The following is a 21436-nucleotide window of genomic DNA, read 5'->3' as shown; positions in this document are numbered from 1 at the left end:
ATCCCTTGGAACTGGAGTTATGGATGGTTGTTGACTGCCATGTAGGTGCTGGGAATCAAACCCAGGTCCTCTGCAAGAGCAGCCAGTGCTCTCAACCACTGAGCCATCTCTCCAGCCCCAATAACTTTTTTAAAAGCATTTTAAACAAAAGTTATTGGTGCCTTTAAAAATGTAATAATATGGTCATGTGTAAAGAAGAAAGCGCCCCAGGCTAGCAAATCTAGAAGAGATCTGCATTCTTTCAGAAGACATCCTTAGAAATGGGTGTGGTAGTGGGTTTTGGTTTGGACTTGTTCTTAATGTGAATTTTGATCTACAGCATGATCCTATTCTCTTCAGGACATAACAGTACTCTTTCTTGGTCAGCCTAGATTTGTTAATTCTTTGTGTTAGCTTCATGAATGTGTTAATGCATAGTTAACCAGTGGACAATGGACAGATAGCTTCCAGATTTTTTGTTCTCCACACACAGTCCTGCATTGCTTCTCAACAGAGTATGTTCTGAGGAACATGTTATTCTGAGAGACACATTAGTTAATTCACTGTGCAAACATCTACAGTGCTTGTACAGATATATACAGATAAGCCACTCAACTTGTGAATCTGCTACTGATATAACATGGGAGACAGGGTCTGACTGTGAATTCACTAAGAGGCCCATACTGGCCTTGAACGTGCAGTGATCCTCCCCCATCTCAGCCTCCCTGAGTGCTGGGATTACAGGCATGTACCACTAAACCTAGCCACTTTTTTTTAAAAAAGATAAATCAAAGAATTGTTAATTAAAAGTAATGATAAAGGTCAAGCTTAGAAACAGGCCTGTAATCCAGCTACTTTGGAGTCTGGGGTAGGAAGATTGCAAGTACAAGGCCTGCCTGGACTACAAAGTGAGTTGAGGGCTAGCCTAGGCAACTTAGTGAGATCCTATCTCAAAAAGTAAAAAGAGGCTTAAGGAACTGGAGAGATGGCTCAGCTGCCTGTAATTCCAGCTCCAGGGATCTGCTATCCTTTTCTGCCCTTTGTGGGTACCTATGCACATAGTATACATATAGACACAGATATACACACATAAATAAAAAGTAATTCTTAAGGGCCAGAATAATGACTCAGTGAGTGAGAGTGCATGCTGCTCTTAGAGTTCCTAGCACCCACACTGGCCAGCTTAGGACTGCTTTAACTCCAGCTCCTGAGGATCCGAAGCCCTCTGGCCTCTGTGAGCACCTGAGTCATGTTCACATAAATAAAAATAAGTCTTAAACCATTTCTTTCTTTTTATTTTAAAAAGAGGGCTTGGGGTATGGTAGAACAGTGGTAGAGCACTTGTCTAGCATGCACAAAGCCCTGCATGCAGTCCCCAGTATCACACAAAAATAGTAGTGATAAAAGATTGCAGTGTAGTAAGTACCTAAGCTGGTAACTGATTCTATCGACTCGTACGTACTGTGCACAGTTGTGTTGGTAGTGCAACCCCAGCATCATCATTAACATGGAATAAGGCATTGTGCTAGTGTTAGGAAAGCCATGATGTCACTAGATGGCGGGCATTTTTCAGCTCCTTGTAATCCTGAGGGACCACCTTTGCATGTGTGATCTGTTGCTGGTGTAAACAGATGTGGTGCTGACTACCAGCCATAGTCACAGGGCCTAAAACCATTTTAAAGTAAGCATTGTGAGTGGCATGGTCAGTGCTCTACTGCCACCACTTTCCTAGTTTTAAAGCAGTTTTCATTACCCCGTGTCATGCATTTTTTGCATGTTTTCAAGGGTAGATTTTAGTCATCCATTCTGTACCAAAAACACCACATTTGGAAGTTTTCATAGATGTGTCCAATTCCTTTCAAAAAGAGATGATCCCAATATATGTTCCCACTAGCAGTGCAAGAAAGCATGCATTCCCTGCACCCTTGTTGACTCTCAGGATGTGGTCAGCCTTTTTCCATTCTGCCAGATGAAAATATGTATTTATTTTGTCCCATGATCTTTTTTTATTAATATTTTATTTTATGTGTATGCGTATATTGCCGGCATGTAGGTAAGTGCATCCATGTCGTGCAATGCCCATGGAGGACAGAAGAGTCGGATCCCCTAGAACTGGAGTTATGGACAGTTGTTAGCTGCCATGTGGGTGCTGGGATTCAAACCTGGGTCTTCTGCAAGGACAGTCAGTGTTCTTAACAGCTGAGCCATCTCTCTAGCCCCTTGCCCCATGATCTTTAAAAAAGTAGTTAAGCTACTTATATCTCCTAAATTTTCAATTTCTGTCCTTTGCCCTATTGGATAGGTTATTGTCTTATTTCTTACAGAGCTTAACAGAATTTAGAACACTTTTCTGTAGAACTTAAACTTTTCTTTTGTTGCTAGTGGGAGTGGGGTAACTTTGTAAATCCCTGTCCTAAGGAGCTGTTGCTATGGAGGATCACCTACTCTTAATGTGTTGATTCTGTATTCAGCATTCTTGGCAGTTCTGGAAATAATTTATGTTCTCTGTAGCTTTTTGTTGTAATGTCTCTGGGGTCTTCTGAGGGTATCATGCTGTGACCCATTGACTTTTAGTCAGAACTAGGGGTGTTGCTAGCTGTGGGGAATGTGACTCCTGCACAGATCCTGCTCTCCTAAACTTATATAGTAAAGACAGTAAAGCAGGTGTGACATAATGGAGAAGAGAGACTTGTTTATATTAATATTTGCATCCCAGCATCTGGCACATAGTAGACACTTATGGCCTGACGTAAGTCACTATGGTGCCTCAAGAGTAGTTTTCAAACTGCCAATAAGAAATGTAGGTGAAGGGCTCATTAGCCAGAAGGTTCTCAGTCCTGGCTATACATCAGAATCATCAGAACAGTAGAAATCTGCACAGATTGAGCTACTTTCTGTTTGAGGTGAAAGCTCATTGGTGGCTCCCTGAGCAGCCTGTGCCAAGCTGTGCTGCCCATCCATAAACCTGTAATTGAGCTGAAGATGGGCTGGGGCCTCTCCTCCCTTGGCCTCTCAGTGGGCTCTGCTGAGTGCAGTTGGAAAGACCTATTCTGGGATCCTGATTGCCTGTGAGGATGCTGAGGGCAGTGAGTCCTCTTGCATGTAAGTGGTGGTGAGCTGCTGATTATGCCAGATTGGGGGCAGACATTCTGATTCAGCCAGATGACTGGAATAGGTTGCATGCTGATCTCACTAGGCCCACGGGCAGCCATAGGAGAACAGTTGGAATTAGGTGCTAGACACCAGTGTTGGCAGATGTCTGGCCAAATGAGTTGTTTCTTGTCACCACTAAGGACTCTGGCAATCATAGTTGTCCCAGAGAGTATGTTGAGTGAGCTGCTGCTGCTTACAGTTGAGATCCAGAGGCTGTGGGCCTGGCTCTTACAGGTGACAACCTCTTGCTTTTAATTAGCATTTTAGCAATGACTATTTGAGGTAGCAATTTGCATAGAGCCTACTGCACCCATTTTACTAATGATGAAACTGAGCCCCAGAGAAATTGTGACTTGTCTGAGACTGCCCGAGGGGAAGCTGCTTCAGACCCTGGTGTTCTAACTTGAGAGGCCATGCTCTAAACCCGGCTCACTGTCTCTGAGCTGCCCTCTGTCAGGGAGCGGCAGCAGTTATTTATATGCTCAATTACGCCAACTCCCTCTTCTGGCACTGTGTCCCCATGCAGTTGTTTTCCAGCCACTGAAGTTGTGTGACCTGATGCACAAGAGAAATGGAGAAAGCTGCAGAGGCAGTGAATTAGATTCATCCAAGGGTTTATCACCATCACCCCCGGCCCCCGGTATAAATTGTGATCCCAGAGTTGCATTCTGTTCCTTTCTTTGGTTGCCTGAATGCCTGGAGAACAGGCTGTGTTATCTAATACTTATTACCCATCATCCAGTGGCGCCCACTGACAACTGCAGTACCTGTCAAAGATGATGATAAATATCTAGGCCAAAGGTTTAAAAAAAAAAATCTATGCAGTGGAATCAGATGTTCAATCAAGATGACAAGGTATTTTCAAGGAATAAATAAAGCACCGAAGCCTAACTTTCTACTCTTCTTTCCTCTTTGCCGCCCCAGAAGTCAGTCTACTTGCTTGTCCTGTCTCTCCTGGGCCCTCCTGCTCCACCTGCCCATCTTGAAGGCCCAGCTCAGAATTCACCCTCTCTACTATTCTCACCCGTCTCACATCTCATAAACTACTAGTCCATTCCATTTCCTACATTCACCCAGAGCTGTTCTCTAGCCTGGTTGCTACTTTGCAGACCAGCCACCATTTCTGTATGGGACAGCCTGCTGCTGGTCTCCCAGCCCCCCCCCCCCCACCTTGTGCCTGTTACTAATTACTAATTGCCTTGAACCTGTAGGACAGAGAGGCAGTGTGCCCCTCTGGGACAGTAAGCTCTGTCAGGGCATCTTGGCAAAGCACTACCCCATGACACCCAGGAGCCATCAGAATGTCTGGGCCCAATGAAGCCAGGGGATCTAGCTGTGCCTGGTGGGGCTGGACAGATGTGACCAGGGTAGTGTTCTGGCCCAGGCAGCCAAGTCTTTATTTGCTAGCTTTGTTCTCCTTCAGGAGAGCCCTGGATTAAGTCGCTGTCTCCAAGTATCCCTATCTGCAAATTTCTGATGTGTCACGGATGGGTGTGGTGTTTGGTGATCTCTTGCAGGATGTGTATTCTTGGGAAAATGATATTTGCAGAAGGGTGTCAGCCGCAGGCTTTTTTTCAGAGGCCCAAAGCCCTTTCCCACTGTCTGCCACACCCTCTGGCAAGAAACAGTGATAGATGACCCTCCCGAACATCGAGCCTCGTCCTTAGCTCCAGAGGCCACATCCCGGGGCTTTTCACCTGTCTGGCCCCAGTCCTGCAGGCCTACAAAGTGTTCCCATGCCCAAGATGGGTAGAGAATACAACCCAAAGGCACTTCATACCCTAACTAAACCTGCCTTTCTGCACAGGTGAGGAACATTGGAGAATGAAACCTGTATCTGTGTGAAACACAGCATAACCCCTTTCACCTCCTCAGCGCCTCTGCCTTTTCCTAGACCAATATCTGCCACATTTTTTGCCTCTGGCATCTGACATTTGCCTGGGCACATGGACTAGGCCTTTATGCTGGCTGCCAGGTGGGCAGCCAGCTAGGCAATACCAGTGAGGAAGCCACAGGCCCACAGTTGGTTTCTGTGATGCAGGATCAGTCCATATTGATGAGTGTGCCATATCAGGGAGGGGCACTGGGGCAGCAGTGGCTTCCCCTGGTAGATGGAGTTCCTGAGACCCATCAGCCTCTAAGCCGGTCTGCTCATGTGCTACCTTCACACTCACCTGTTGTTTCCTGTCCCCACCGGTTTGTCCCCCCAAATATTCCACCACCTTGCTGTACTCACACATTTGCCATGTCCTAACTCTACTTCCCATCTGCAACCCGGCTTACTTCCGTGCTCCCAGGATACCTGATACTGCTCCTCATCCTCTCTCTAACCTCACCCTGCATCTTCCAGACTATCCAAGATGTGACTACTGTAGCTTTGGCAGCCTTGGAGCTTCAAGAAACGGTCCAGACTTCATCTCTGTCTCTAGCTGAGTCTGAGACTCGGTGACCACAGCTGAAGGCTCGTCTGTAAGTGGCAGAGCACTGTTCTCCCAGACTTGTCCCCACACACTTTGGCTGCCAAATTGAGTGTTGGACACTGGGGCAAGAGAAAGGGACCCAGCAGAGAAGAATATACTCCTTTATTCCTTCTGGGAGAAACTCCTCAGGGAGCAGCCAGCACCTGTTCCATCCCCAGGAGGGCCAGGCTTGGTACTGACCCCACAAGGCCTGGGCAGTGGTGGGAACAGTCTTGGCTGCACAGGCAGGACAGGCCTGTGTGGGGACGGCCGCTCCTTCCTCAGAGCTTCTCCAGGTAGGATCCAGGGACGAAGCCACGCTGTCCATTCTGTTCCACTGTCCACCAGCCATCCTCCCCTTCCTGGATGACCACCAGGACATCTCCCGCAGAAATGTCCAGCTCATCGGAATTCTGGGCAAGAGATGGCAAGTGCATGAGTTGGGAGGGGCCTCTTGGGTGGGCTATGGCCCAACATCCCCACCCTGGCAATCAATGCATGATTGTCTCCCAAAGTGAGCAGTGGCTAAGTTGTGCTCATGCCTTCAGGGTAGCCCCCTTTGGAGACAGACAGGCATTTCGGTTCCTTAAAGGACTTGTCCTCCAGTCTCCATCAGGTTGTCATGGAGACCTCCTAGCCTAGGTTTCTCTCACTGCTCCAACCACCACAGCATCTCTGAGGTACTTGCTACATCCAAGGGCAAGCTCTTCAAGGCTCACCACACAGCCAGGCACTCCATTACTTTAGGTCTGCGTCCCTCAATGTGGCCTCCATCGGTGCAGCCCACATCCAACCTGCTTACATGTGTGTGGAGATGTGATGGCCTCAGCCCAGGACCTGTCTTCCAGCTCTGCATCCCTCACTTTAAGCCAGGGTAGAGATAGAAATCGGGATCTCGGCAAGGCTGCTCTGTGGCCTGTTCTGATCCTTCCTCTGAGGATGTCTAGCATGGCTAAAGGATTCATTTTGGCCACAGTGGTTTTGAGTCCACAGCCAAAGAACGAGGCTTGGCCTTTAACTTGTTATCCACAGGCAGCCCCACGCTGGAGTACATGGCACCTGGCCTCGTGGACTCTAGGTATGCAGATTTGAGTTGATACTGGGCCAGCAGATGTGTATTCTCTTCTAAGGACAGGGTGCTATTCTAAGTGCTCATACTCTAGGCAGGTTCCCAGGCACATAAGCTCTGGAGCAGGAGGGTGAGGGCCTCACCTGTGCCGTGTAGTCGTAGAGCGCCCGGTAGTCCTGGGCTGGTGAGACAAGGTTGCCCTGTGTCCCTTGGACATTGATGGCTGCATAGACAAGCTCATTCGGCTCAGGAGTTGGGGCCAGAGTCTCTGTGGATGCTGAGAGTAGGGTGACACTTTGACCCTGCCCCTTTCTGAGGACAATAATCCTTCTAGGGTGGAGCTTCTCTAGGCTTGGCTCTTCATGCTCCCTGTAGTTTGACAGGGTACCTTTTCCCATTGAGGGTTTCCGTGGCTCCATCTATGCTATGTAGGAGTCCTCTCCTTCCTCAAAGGTTCCCCCACCTCCCCACCCTGCATTTACCAGCAGGAGCTTGATAGGATATGGTCTTGGGACTCCCATGCAGCAGCCCGGAGAACCTGGAGGCAGGGAGGAAAGAGGGGAGGCCCCCTCATCTGACCCCACTGGCAGTGAAGGGAGGTCAAGGGGGAATTCTCAGAGCTCCAGGACCCTTTGCCAGTCAGAGGCTACCCCAAGTCTCCATGACAGTAGGCCTCCCCAAAGAGCATCTCCAGCAGCATCCTCCCACACTGCACTCTATAGGTCATATCAGCACCTGCAGCCAGCAGGGCCCCTTCTCACCAAGCCTCCTCCTGCCTCCCTGCGGAGGAAGAAGCTGTCCTTTAAAGTTCAGCTCCCACACGCCCTGTCAGGCCTTCACCACCCTGGGCCAAGACAGCCCTCCTCCCCTTGGCTCCACTCATGGGGCACAGCACTAGGACTTTGACAACTGACCACAGTCCCTGCCAAAACCTCTCACAGATTCTCCAAGTGTTTGGGCGCCAGACCTTGTTTTTATGCCACCTGGAAAGAACCACCACTGCTGCCTTACAGTCCTGGACACCACCCTACCTCACAGTGGGATCACGGAGTCAAGAAGTCAGCCCAGGCATCTCCTCAGGGCTCTCAGGTCAGCTTGTAAATAACTGCAGTCTGATTAACACTTGGATCCCCTTGGCCTAAGGCCCCCTCTAAGGGTAGTGTGAGCTTGGCATATCTCTACAGAATGCCCAGCACCTGAATAGGGCATCAGACCTACAGGAGCTGTTTAGTAATGAGGAAAAGTCAAGGATAGGGGAGGCTGACCCCAGCCCCGGCAACCCATCCATTGATTTCTCACCTCTTTATCATGCCGCAGGATGGCTGGACACCAGGGCTTCCGGCCAATGGAGTGACCTCTCGGTCATAATAGTTCTGATAAGGCACCGGAGCTGCAGATAGCAAACCCATGAGGCCTGGAGCAAAGAGGGCAGGCCAGGCCACGCCTCTCTCCAGACTGGCCCTCATTTTCTCATTTTGGCCCTGGACTTGCCATTCTGGTACTCCCAAGAGAGATTTTTGAAAATGAGTGGATTTTTAAAATTTTTTTATTTTTTTGTCTTTTTGAGACAGGGTCTCCCTGTAGTCCCAGCTGACCTGAACTCACTATGTAGACCAGGCTGGCCTTGAACTCACAACAATCCGCCTGCTTCTGCCTCCCAAGTGCTGGGATTAAAGGCGTGTGCCACCACTCCTGGCTAAATGAGTGGATTTTTAAAAAACTTTTTGATCAAATCCACATGAGTGGATTTTTAAAATTATTTTTTGTTGTATGAGTGTTCTGCCTGCATGTATATAAAAAAGTGTATCTGTGTAGCGCAGTGCCTGCAGATGCCAGAAGATGGTGTCGGGTCCCCTTTGACTGGAGTTACAGATGGTTGTTAGCTGCCATGTGGGTGCTGGGAACTGAACCCTGGTTCTCTTCAAGAGCAGCCAGTGCTCTTAACTGCTGAGCCATCTCTCAAAATGGATATTTCTGGTTCATGACTGTGCAGCCAAACAGGCCAGGGGGTAGAAGTGTTCCTACTTCTAGTCCCCACCCTTGCCTCCTGCTTCACCTTCCAGCTCTGGTACACAAAACTATTCAAGGGAAGCAGGCCAAGGGCCCAGCCACTGGACTACACGCACCTCCCCCACCCATCCCCACCTCCACCCAGAAGGGAGCTGGAAGCCACCCCAGCCTGGGCCTGGCATTCCAGGCTGAGAACCCCGGGCCAGCTCTAGGCTGAGCTGCCCTCAGACCAGGCCTTACCTGGGGGCTCAGTGCCTGTGCTCTTGGCCTGAATGAAACCACTGATGTCACTGTCCACACTGCAACCTTCAAGGGTCAGCCGTACTTCCTCATAGAGCTGGGAGCAAACGAAGAACAAAGGCTGGATACCTGCCCTTGCCATAGTCCTGCCTCTCTCAATCTGAATCATAAGGCTCGGTGCTGACAGGAGGACCTTGGGGTGTCACTGCTCGGGCCTGGCTGAGGGGTTGGAGTCCTGCCTCATGCCTTTATCATCCACTCTGCCTACTCAGCAAAGGGGCAGTTTTCTGTGCTCTGAGAGCAGGGCCAGGGACTTTGAAGGAGAGGGCAGGTGCTAGGTAACCACAGAAGCACCAGCAGTGCACGTGCCCTGGGCGACACAACACTCCCCCTGCCACACAGTCTTTCCTGTGTTTGGAGGCCAAGGGCAGAGGCTGAGTCTGCAACTCCTCTGTGTGGACCGCAGAGGCCCGGGTATATGCCAACTGGCTCTAATGGACTTGAGCATGCTGTGCTGCCCTTTCTGCACCCCTCAGCACACACCTCATCATCCTTGACACACTGCATGGAGAGCTGGTTGCAGTGCACCCACAGGGCATTGCGGAGGATGGTCAGCCGGTCAAACTCCTGTAGCTGAAAGGCCTAAGGGTGGGAGGGAGAAGGGAAGGTATTGCAGGTCCAGGCCAAGCAGGTCCACTCATAGCTCAGCAGAGTGACCAGCAGGGCCATTCTGCTACAGTTAAGTCTGAAGCAAAGATGTCCCTGTAGGTCCTCACCCCTGCTCTGGGGCAGGTGGAGAGAGGTTAGGCTCTTAGGAAGGGGTGGATGTGAAAGGCATAGGACTCATCCTGGCTCTCCACCAGCAGAGCCCTGGATAGGTTTTGTCTGAGTCTCAGTTTGGGTCTTGTGAACAATGTATGTCCATAGCACAAAGCCAGACAGTGAGTACATTGGACAGACCCTAGCACCAGCCCAGCCAGTGACTGGAAGTAGAATGAATAAATGTCATCCCTCAGCCCCAGCCTCCCACAAATAGAATAGGGATGTATCTGGGGAAACAGGCTGCACACCTGGCTCACTCACCTCACAGGTGGTCCGGTGCTCCTGCTCCCATTCATTCCGAGCTTTCTCCAGCTGCTCAATGGTTTGCTTGTACACTCGCTCTGCAAGCACAGGGGACTCTCAGCCAGGCCTGGTGGCCTGGATCTCTCCTGATGGTTCCCAGACATGAGCTCCTCTGCCTGTGGTTCCTGCAGAGTCCCTCCAACATGACCTCCCTCAGGTCCTGGGATCTCCCTCCCCAGGGGGCCTGGCTGGCTGCCAGTCAACATCAGCCTCCCAATACAGCCCTTTCTAGGGAACTCTCATCTCCTCCACTGAGCTCTGAGGGCTGGAGTGGAACCTACACCCACAAGTTCAGTGCCCAAGTACTCACTTTCTGTGTCCCACCTCTTTACTGATGGTAGAGGGGCAAGTATTGTCTCCACATGTGGGAGAGCATGCCTGCAGGGCAAGTGGCATGCAGGTGACACTGCCACCAGGTAGAGGCTGTGTCCTCAGCTGAGCAAGGACTGGTCAGGCTGTCAGACACTCAGGAGAAGTAACTAAGGACACGTACCTGCCTCTGTGGCTGAGTCCTTGCACTGCTTGGCTTTGTTCTGGCTCTGAGGAGACAGAGTGGCACTGAGCCCCAGTTCAGGGGATCTGGCCCTGGAGCTAGTCAGAAGTGACTGACACACCCCCTGACCACCCAGGGATATCCATGAGCAAAACACGAGTGAATCCCACCATTCACCAGCAGCCTTGCTGCACAAGGGACCAGTCTGGTTCCATGTAAAGGAAATGAAAGCAGAAACCTGCAGCCGTGGGAGACACAAGATGCCAAGGCCAGCGGGAATGTGGCCAGGCCCTGCCTATGCAGCCATTGCTGCATCTACTGGCCAGAACTTGGGCTTTGCCCCAGCTCACCCACAAGCCTCTCGCCTCTCTGGGCCTGAGATTTCCTGTCTATGCAATGGATTAGGGGCCCGGGTAGCTCTGTCACCCCCACCCTGCCCAGATGCCAGTGCAACCATGAGCTTGGCCCTGGACTACCTAGATTTCGATCCCTGCTCTGCAGCCTTCTTGCTCTGAGACCTAGACTCACCATCCTGGGCCCATTTCCTGTCTGTGACATGGGCCTTGTTGACCCAGAGTTGTATGAGAATCAGCATCTACTCTCCTTGCCCCGTGAGTTCCGGGTCTGCACTGCAGAAGACCTGTTCCTTGGGTACTTCTGGCAGGTGGCAGAGGGAAGTGGGGTGACCCTATGCTCTGAGGTCGAGGGGCACCCATTGCACAAATGCAGACAGTCAGGAAGGTGAGCAGCCAGCATGTCCCATGTGCAGATTCAGCCTCGGGGTGTGTGGCAGCCCTTCTCTGACTTCTTACCCATGCACACGCAACTTTGAGTGATGGTGACACCACCCCCTCTTCCCCAAGTGCCCTACCTACCTTCTCTACTTGCTTCTGGTGGCCATTGACACTAACACGCTCAAAGGCCTGCTCGGCATCATCCGCATCCCGGCACTTCTGGTCGTATGTCTTCTTGGACTGCAGGTGTGGAGGGGTGTGGCTTGCACAGTCCTACTCTGTGGTCCCCTGGAGTGAGACTGCCAGAGCCCAGCCTCCCTCCTCCCTATAGAGTGGGGCTATGATGGAAAAGATTGTCCCTCCCAGGGATAGGGATGTGGGGATTGGGAATGGTGATAAAAGTGGGGCCTGATCCCATGGAGACTTTGGGCCCTACCTGTTCAGGCCTTTGCACCTGCTGCCTCTCATGGCCCCCTTTCCCCTACCTGTCCAGTGTCCTAGGGACCCTGCTCAGGCATCCCTCCTCCCTTCTACTTTTGGAGCCCTCTGCTAACTGTGGATCACCCATGGGCTACTGTGTGAGTGGTGTGAATAGGACTGTCCTTCTGCCCTTTAGGAGGACCCTGAAAGGCCTGAGTTCATACACCTGGGCTTTCAGTGCAGCCCCCAACAGGTCGATGTATATGGTAGACTGAGGCAAGCCTGTCCCAGAAGCCCAGCCTGGGACTCCTGTGAGGGGACCAGACCCTCCCATTTACCTCCATGGCCTTCTTGTAGAGTGACAGCTTGCTCTTCTGGACACGGTCCATGACAGCCTCATACTGCAGGGGACACGAGGTTCTGAGCTGGGGGCTCTGGCCTCAGGATGCTCCCCTAAGCCAAGAGGACGAGTTGTCCCTGGGATGAGGCATAGCACCCCTCCTGGCTCGTGTGTGTGTGTGTGTGTGTGTGTGTGTGTGTGTGAGAGAGAGAGAGAGAGAGAGAGAGAGAGAGAGAGAGAGAGGAGAGAGAGAGCGAGAATGTCCCTGTTCAGAGCTGCCTCCTTTACAACTCGGACAATGACAGAGAAGCCCAGGCCTTGGGTACACCTAGTGTGTCCTTGCTGTGGACCCCAGCCTGGCTTGGTCTCCATCCAGAGAACCTACACAAACACATGTGTGTGTGTGTGTGTGTGTGTGTGTGTGTGTGTACATATTCACACAAGTCCTGAGTCCTTCATTTACAAGCTCCTGTACACATCACTGGCTCACACAGAGTTCCACATACACACTCAAGTATGCATAGTCTCCATCTCCCAGGTGCTCACCCTCAGGCCTTCTCTGCGTACCCACAGGCTATCCATGCATACACACACCCATGTTCACCTATTCGTGACCATTGGTCAAGCGCCCACATATATATACTCATGACCACACCATGGATACAGCAGCCTTCACCAGCCAGGCTTCTTGTTCAGATGGGGAGAGTGAAACAGGACTGAGGCTGGGGGTCAGGTAAAAAATTCAAAGTGAAATGCCTCTGGTGTTAGGACTGAAGTGGGTTTGTTGCTGGGGTTCTGCAGAGGGTCTGGCAAGACACCTGATTATAGAGCAACAGCACAGACACTGAAATCTTCATGTGCGTTGGACCAGCTGAGGACATGGTGTGCCCCTCTTCTGCATCATAGGTGTACCTAGATACAGCCAGGCTCACTGCACACCACAGCTCTGCTGCCAGGGGCCTGACATCTGTAGGGATGGAGCTGTGGTCCAAAGCAGCTTTTGTAGACATCACAGGCCCTCTGACCACAGAGAGCTGGGACTAGCCTAGCCAGGGCCTTGCTGGTAACAGCAAGTTTTCTGCATATTCTTTGGCAAGCCCCAGATCACAGGGGTCACCTGCTCCAGCACCTCAAGGCCAGGTAGCTTTTGGGGATTGCTTTGGGAACTCTGCTGAGGAAGAAAATTAAGAACGGCTGTGTGTGCAGACAGAACATGCAGCCACACTGTTTGTGAAAGGCTGAGTTCTCAAAACTAGAGGAGGACAAGTGAGCCTCATCATACAAGAGAGAAACGGAGGCACAGGGAGAGAAGGGCCTCTCCAGGACCCCCAGGTGTAGCTTGGCTCTAGCTATGAAGTGGAACCTCCTTATCCTCCCCAGCCTTGTCACAGCTTTTCCATCTTCAGCTCTTGGACCTTTGCAGTGGCCCTCCTCTCCAAGCGAGCTGTGTGCCGATTATTCTCTCCAGGGCTCCTCCACAGGCCCCAGGAGAACCTGTGAAACTAGCCTGTATCCTGCTTGTCCTCCCAGTGGAGCAGTTGCTCAGCTAGTCAGAGACCCAGTTGGAGACTGCCACCTGCAGCCTCCTGGTAAGCATCCTCCAGCCTGATGGAGAGCTCACTTCTTTGTCATGCAGCCACTCCATGTGAGGTGAGCCAGGCTCTACCCTCTGATGAGAAGTGTCTTCCAGGATCAGCTGAGCCCTGAGCCCTGCCTTGTACCCCTGAAGTGGTGTCTTCTCTCTCCCTGCTAGGCAGCCCTGCAGAGTACTGGCTCCCAAGTCTGCCTGTTTTTCAAATAAACAGCCCAGATCGTGTTTTCAGAACCAGCTTCCAGGGGCCACTTGACTCAGGTTGGCTCCTCTGAGCTCCCAGAGCTATCCCTCACCCTCTGCAGTAGGTGAACTAAGATATTGAAGAAGCCCCACATTGTTTCTTCTTCCTGGCATGAGTCAGCTCTGGGTCAGGGCCTCTGTGGGGTTCTTGGGCCCAGAACTAAGCCTTTACCACATCTCCCTTTCACCAAGCCACCCCAAAGTCCAGATGCTGTCCACCCCCTATAGGGCCCCCTAGCACTGTGGCTAGCTGTAGCCACAAGTTCCTGCCTCACCTTCTTCCGCTGTTCCTTCTGTCTCTCACGGAACTCCTCCAGGCTCCGCAGCTCCTCACGCAGGGCCAGGGCCAGCTGAATGTGTGCACTGCCCACATTCTCCATTTCTAGGGTCACAGTATGGCCTCAGCTACCCCAGCTTACCCTTGCTTGGACCAGCCTGACACCCCCACACTTCACCTCTCACCCCCCACATCCTCCATCAGCCTCAGCCTGGTATAAAGCTGGGCTATAATCCAAGCCCATTCTTCCTAGCTAGACTCCGTCACCTCTGATTGTGAGGGACCTGGGTTTTCCAAGGCAGCCCTGTCACCCTGCTGCCCATGTGGGGTTGGTTGGAACTTACGCTGCTTCAGGGAGTCAAAGGAGGTCCTCAGGGAACTGCAAAACAGAAATCCAGGTAAGCAAGCAGACACATTGCAGGAACCTGAAGTCCTGCCTGGTCCGTGGGACATTCATTTTAATGAGAGAGAGAGCTATCAGCCATTTATATACACTACTCTGGGTGCAAGGGACCCTTTAGTCATGGTGACCACCCATGTGAACTCCAAACTGGGATTTCTGGAAGTCAGAGCTCTCTTTGGAAATTAAAAAGCAATCAAACCTCACTGTGGCAGGAAGGGGAGCTATCCCATCATCCCCTCACCCCCCTACTTGTTCCTGCATTCTTAAAAAAGAGGAACCTGTCTTCAGAATGCTCCCTACCTCACTGAAACCTCCCTTCCTCTACAGCACCCAGTGTTCCCACAATCCTGTGCTACCAAGATGAATTGGAAGCAGGAGAGGGCCATGGACAGCCCCTTCCAGAAGGTGGCCTGGAGGGCATATGGAAGGTAAAAAGTGGGCAGGGGTCCAGGCAGAGAGAGCTGTAGTCACTGACTAAACCAGGGAGGGGACTGAGGGTTGGGAAGGGAAGAGGCTGTATGGGGCAGTGTGGGAGTCGGGTGGGGCTTAAGCAGGAAGGGTGCCAGATGGAGCCAGTGAGGCACTTGGGCAGCCAGGTGGGGTGGCACAGCCTGGAATTTTGCACTCAGGCAGCAGAAACAGGGAGATCACAAGTTCAAGGCCATCCTGGGTTACACAATAAGACTCTATCTCAAAAAAAACTCAGCCCTGTCCACACGCAAGGAATTTCCAGGGGCTGGAGAGATGGCTCAGCACTGGCTGCTCTTGCAGAAGACCTGGGTTCAAATCCCCAGCACCCACATGGCAGTTAACAACCAGCTGTAACTCCAGTTCCAGGGGATCCAACGTCCTCTTCTGTCTTCCACCAGCACTGCATGACATGTGTTCACTTACACACATGCAGGCATAACACATAAAATAAAAATAAAATTTAAATTTAAATTTACTTGAACCTCAGATTAAAACAAGCAGATACTTCTAAGTGTCAGTATGCCTCACACACAATGAATGACCCCCACACACATTAAAAAGAGATAGAACTGGACGCTCTGTACTCTCTCTGGCAGACATTGTCAGGGAGCAATTCCCAGAGCCTGAGGATGCTGACAGCTGAGCTGAGGTGCAGGAACTCGCACCCCAGAACACAGTTCTGTTTACTGGGAGGTTAGAGAGGTTCCAAGCAGAAACAGGACTGGTAAGGAAAAGCCCAACAACTCTCAGGAGCAGGGCCTTTAGGAGGAATGAGTTCTTATCAGGGGAGGACAGCGATGGTATGGAGGCCAGCCTAGGCAATCAGCAGGAACTCCTGGCTGCTTCCTGCTCTGCACTCCCCCACACAACAGCAGCAGACCCTGGAGCCAGATGGCCAGGCTCTGCTACTCAAGCATTATGTGCCCTTGGGCAAAAAATGTGTGACTCCCTCCTCACCAGGACACCTGAGAATCCAGTTAGCCCAGGTAGATGTGGGAACTGAAACGAGAATATGGCCAGGCTGGCTGGGGTCACATAATGTCTGCCTGCCACTGCCCAGCGCACACAGCCTTTCACTACCTCTCTACAGAGCGCTCTCCTGCCCCCTGGTGGCAAAATGGGGGCATGACGCCCATCTCATGACCCACTCTCTGGGTGTCCTTGGGGGCACTTCTGCCCTACTCAAGGTAGAGCAAAGTATGCTTCACAGGGCCTCCCTCTTCTCCTTGGACAGTTGGGAAAACTGAGAGCAAGGAGGAGAAACAACCTGGTAGGATCAAAACCTGGGGATTGAGGCTTGAGGGAGGATTATAGTTACTGCCAAACCCTTTCCTTGAATGACAGGGCCATAGACCAGCAGCTGGCAGTGAGCCATCAGAATGCAGGCATCCAGGTCTCTCTAGGCCTGCTGTCAGGGGCTGATGACACATTCAGTGTGAGAATGGCTGGCCTGAATGATTTCCACCTCAACCCCACTAACCAAGACACCCAGATTATGCCCACTTTACAGGTGAGGAAACTGAGGGTCACAGAGGCAAAACCCTGCGCCCATGGCCATGTAGTTGGTAAGAAGAGAGATGACTGCGGTGGTGACCCCACCTTCTCTCGAGTGGTAAGGGGTCAAAATGATTCTCTGACCTCTGTCATCTGCCACCAGTGCTCACAGGTGTAACTCATCCTGTTGGCCTTTTTGAATTGGTTCTCAGGAAACTTAAAATGGAAGTTCTATGCTCAAGAAGTCTATTTTTCCCAGTACAAGTATCCTCTCCACTCACATGGCATACATCACATTAAGTAGCTGTTTTAACCAACTGCCAGCCAGGAGGCTAATGCCTCCCAGTTGGAAGCAGTCCCCTGTGACCTCCCTATGCCCATGGTGAGCTGGTACTGAGTTGGAAACAGAGCCATCGCCTCCTCAATGATGTCTTCATTCATGCTAAGTTTGGGGGAGCATAGATCATGCAAAATTGGACAGGAAAACCTCATTTAGGGTTGTGAGAGTTGACCAGGAGGTGGGCAGTGAGGTGCCCCTAGGTGGCTGTCCCTACTCATCTGGGACCACAGAGGGGCTCACCAGACATTGACCCAGACCCATTCCATTCCCCTGAGGCACCCACTGCACCCTGCCTGGGGCAGCAGGAGCAAGATGGGAGGAGGTGAGCCCTTCCAGGGAGGTGATGGTTTAGTCAGAACTAGAGGGCCAGGCAAGGCTCTGAAAGAGGTGTGGAAAAAAATCATTTTAAGATCCAATTAACTAGCTGGGTATGGTGGCTCACTCCTTTAATCCCAGCACTTGGAAGGTAGAGGCAGGTGAATCTCTGTGAGACTGGGGCCAGCCTGGTCTACATAGCAAGTTCTAGGGCAGCTGTGGTTATAGGAAGACCCTTTCTCAAAAAGACCCCAAAAAGTATACAATCAACCTTTCTTTCATTTATGTGAACCAAGCCTGGGTCCTGTGAGGCCCTAGCTGCTATAAGGTTGGAAATTGGAACCCAGGCAGGCACACTGGTCTTTAGGCTGCAGGAGTGGGGGCAGCCAGCACAGCCCTTTTGGTGTGGACTACTTATGGGGTTACTTAATCCCCCAGTTTTTGGTCTTTGCTGCCTCCTCCACTCTGCTCCCAGCCCTCTGCCTGCCCTCTGAGGGCTGAGAATGAACTTTCCACATGCCAGAAGCAGCTCCCTAACCCAGGAGGAGTGGGTCCTGGAGATTGACCACAAGTAAGACTCTTTTTCCTAAGGACTAAACCATCTGCCCAAGTGTCCATGCCAGGGAACCAAGGAGGTACAATGGGACCCACTCACATTTCTTACCAAGATCCCTCCAGGTTGGTACAGAGGGGATGACCTAGTCTGACTAGGATGACCTAGTCTTTGGCATGGGATAAAGAGGAGGAGGAAGTTTCATTTCACCGAGCTGTAAGATGGTCTTGTTTTGATTTCTTAAAATCTTTTAAAATTTATTTTATTTTTTTATTTTATGATATGAATGTTTTACCTGCATGTATGTAAGTGTATTCATGTTGTGCAGTGTGCATGGAGGCCAGAAGGGGGCATCAGATCCCCTGGAACAGAAGGTTGTTAGCCACCATGTGGGTGCTGGGAACAAAACCTAGGTCCTCTGTAAGCACAGCCAGTGATCTTAACTGCTGAGTCATCTCTCTAGCCCCTTGTTTTGAATTCTTAATTCTCTCTGGCAGTCACGGCTACAGCACATGGGAAGTATTCCATAAATACTTGAGTACATGGGCAGATGACAGATGCTTGGCCCACAGCTAAAGACATAGCAGCACACTTCCAAAATGCCACCATGTGCAGGGATCAATGGGGCTGCAGGGGACACTTCTGAGGGAAGGGGTAGGCTTCACCTCACCTCACCATGCACAGGCTCTGAGTATGCCTAGTGCTGCACCTCTGGGCCTTTATCCACACAAGCAGTCAGGCAGGGATGCCTTCTCCTCCTGGGAGGGGCCCCAGGCCCCTGCTCCCTACTCTGCCCTGATCTCCTGTCCCAACCCTGTCCTGCTCCTGGCACCTTCCTATCTGGGCTGCAGCCTTCATTGTGCCTGAACCTTAGCTCCAGTTCCTCTGTTGGAGGCCGGAGCATCAAGGCAGACTCTGTCTCCACTCATACCCTTGGGGTCCCTCTTTGCATGAAGTAGTGCCTCCGCCAAGCCCCCATCTCCACCTCCAAGGACCCTGTCATCTCCCTGTGCAGCTTCCCCTGTGGCTTTGTCACTGGGCCAGGGGCCAGGCCAAAGAAAATGGTTTAGGGAGCCTAGCTGGTACATCTTCCCAAGTAAGCAGTGTTTAGTTTATCTGCTGTGTAGAAGGCAGGTACATGGGGCAAATATGTCTGCAAAGACCCCAATGCTCACTGAACACACTTTCTTTGCCATTCCAAGTGTTCAGAGGGCCTCTTGGGGCAACCATCCCTTTCACAGGCAGGGACTTAGGACTCATCTAGGGGGAGTGACTGTCAGAGGGTCCCACAGTAAACAAGGTAGGCAGGTACTGACCCTCTTGCCTTCCATAACCAGGGAGTGAAGCCCATCCAGGGTATCAGTTCAGCCACCACGTGCTTTTAAAGTGGGTAGGAGAGTGCATGCCTCCCCCTTCCCAGGACACTCAGCTCACAACTACATCTTGTTCTCTGCTGGTCAGTCCCAGGTGACTCATAGCCTTGACCCTCAGCTTGTCTCTGCCCCACCTAGGGGAGCATCATACTTGCTCCCACTTCCCTAAATTTTAGTCAGTGACTCTCTCCTGCTCTGTCCAGGCTGGCTATATGAATGCTTAGAGAACCCACACATTTTATCAAAGTGACCCCAATGACTTCCTTTGGTCCAGTGGTCCCTGGCCCCTGTTCAGACTCCAAAGAAGGCTATGCTCTTTTCCCACTGCTGTGAGGAGTGGAGACAGTGGAGTCCTGGGCATAGCCAGGCCCACAGCTGGTGGGCGAGAAGTGGGTGCTGGCACTCAGGTGTGCCCTCACCTGGCTCCTCCATCCTTGAAGCACAGGTTGAGACAATGTTGCAGGGAGCTGTGACAAACAGGCAAGGGCCTGGGTAAAGGAGAGGACTGGTGGCAACAATGTCTCCTGCTCTTCTGAGCATAAAGACTAGCACATAGAACCTGACCACAGAGTGCCCAATGACAGGCACCAAGCAGGTCCTGACACCCCTGCCAGCCCATGCCCCGTCCACCCCACAACAGAAAGCCCCAAGTCCTATGTAAAGTCCAGAAGATTCTCCAGAGGGAAGGTAGGAGCCACCAGGATGCTTACTTGATCTCTGTCTGGCCACCGGCCTTCCTCGCAATCTGCACCAGCTCCTTCCCATACCTCTCCTCGGCCTGGGCCCTGCAAGGACAGAGTAGGTAGTGTGTCCCCTCCTCCACTGTTGACTGACTATGGCCCCCAAAGTGCTTGTGCAGAACCTGAGTTTTCCCATGGTTCTCTGGGGACAGGATGGCTGCTGAAAAAAGTTGAGCCCCATCTTTCTGGGAATGAATATGAGCCCAATACAGGGCCATATAAAGAGATACTGCATGGTGGGCCACCTGGAGTACACCCAGGTCTAAGAGAAACAGCCTCTCTCTCTCTCTCTCTCTCTCTCTCTCTCTCTCTCTCTCCTTCTCTCCCCTTCTCTCCCTCCCTCCCTCCCTCCTCTCTCTGTCTCTCTCTGTCTCTTCTCTCTCTCTCCTTCCCTCCCCTTCCCTCCCTCCCTCCTCTCTCTCTCTCTCTCTCTCTCTCTCTCTCTCTCTCTCTCTTTCTCTCTCTCTCTCTGCATGTGAGTGTAGGTGCACAGGTGCCATGGTGCACATGTGGAGGTCAGAGGACAATCTTAGTTGTCATTCCTTGTCTTCTGTCTTGAGACAGGGTCTCTTTGTGACTCTGCATTGCATACACCAAGCTAGCTGGCCCATAAGCATCCAGGAATTCTCCTGTCTCTTCTTTTTATCTTGTTATAGGAGGGGATTCGAACTCAGGTCCTAATGCTTGTGCAGTAAATGCTTTACCCACTGAGCCATCTCCCCAGCCTTAGCTCATGGTTTTTGAAAGCAGCCCCACATTCACAGCAGCTGGGCTGGGATAGGGGACTTAACCACTTTTTGAAGCCTGAGATGAGGGCAGCCGCCCTCCCTACCTGCCCTGCCCCCTGGCCTGTCCCTGCTTACCTCTGCCTGAGCAGCTCCTCCACATCTTTGCACATCTTCCTGCCATCCAGTAGCCGCTGCAGCAGCACCTCGTAGCCCGTGTGGGCTGTAAAATCCCTGCACTGTAACATAGGATAATGAATGAGAGCCCCAGTAGGATGGCGGGGATACTGCTGATCACTTTTGGAACACCCTCTTTTTGGCCTCTACATGTCCATCCAAGGTCAAGCACTTGCAGATGGGTCCCAGCCTCACACTGGCACACTCCAGTGCCCCAGATGACTGGGCAGAGGCTGCTGAGCCTGGCATCAGGCCTCAGAGCCCAAGACACATCAACTGACACAACAGTAGATGAGAGGGGGCCCCACTGAGGCCCCATGACAGCCAGACCCCAGATTTTCTCTCACAGAATGCCTGTTGCAGCTCCTGCCCTCATCATCCTATTATTTCAGCTAAGTGAGGAAAAAGGTACAGGAAGTAAAAGTGGTGGCTGCCTCAAGTCCCACTCTGTCCCTCCACACTACATGGCCTCTTAGGGATTCATGGGCACTATCTGTATCCCGGTGCCACTCTGGGCTCTCTGCATGGCCCCGGGTCATCCTCTCACATAAACCTGGTGAGGAGGCATTGAGGGTGGTTTCTGTGTCAACCTGGGCATGCCCTAGCCCATCCTAGGTCATTTCTTTTCTTTCATTGTGCTGGGACTAAGGCTAGGGCCTCGCACATGCTAGATGTGCTTAGTGCTCTAGCACTGAGCTGCACCCCCAGTCAT

The 21436-nt window shown here is 51.7% G+C and overlaps 1 protein-coding gene across 1 annotated transcript in view; it reads right to left on the bottom strand.

Annotated features, from left to right (window-relative positions):
* Positions 1-5712: 5712 nt before the first annotated feature.
* The window catches only part of Pstpip1 (proline-serine-threonine phosphatase interacting protein 1), a 40967-nt gene continuing 25243 nt past the window's right edge, over positions 5713-21436 (bottom strand). Inside the window, exons 2-15 of the mRNA XM_008823437.1 lie at positions 20686-20786; positions 19793-19867; positions 14478-14512; positions 14132-14238; positions 12021-12083; positions 11404-11502; positions 10529-10574; positions 9994-10073; positions 9454-9552; positions 8911-9007; positions 7960-8050; positions 7143-7198; positions 6804-6937; positions 5713-6004 (exon numbers count right to left, since the gene is read on the bottom strand). Of these exons, the coding sequence (XP_008821659.1) occupies positions 5873-6004; positions 6804-6937; positions 7143-7198; positions 7960-8050; positions 8911-9007; positions 9454-9552; positions 9994-10073; positions 10529-10574; positions 11404-11502; positions 12021-12083; positions 14132-14238; positions 14478-14512; positions 19793-19867; positions 20686-20786 (1215 nt within the window). The 3' untranslated portion in view covers positions 5713-5872. The remainder of the gene's footprint in view (positions 6005-6803; positions 6938-7142; positions 7199-7959; positions 8051-8910; positions 9008-9453; positions 9553-9993; positions 10074-10528; positions 10575-11403; positions 11503-12020; positions 12084-14131; positions 14239-14477; positions 14513-19792; positions 19868-20685; positions 20787-21436) is intronic.

This window comes from Nannospalax galili, unplaced genomic scaffold (assembly GCF_000622305.1).
Source record: "Nannospalax galili isolate Female #2095 unplaced genomic scaffold, S.galili_v1.0 scaffold28, whole genome shotgun sequence".
NCBI lineage: Eukaryota > Metazoa > Chordata > Mammalia > Rodentia > Spalacidae > Nannospalax > Nannospalax galili.
This window is presented reverse-complemented; position numbering and strand designations above follow the sequence as displayed.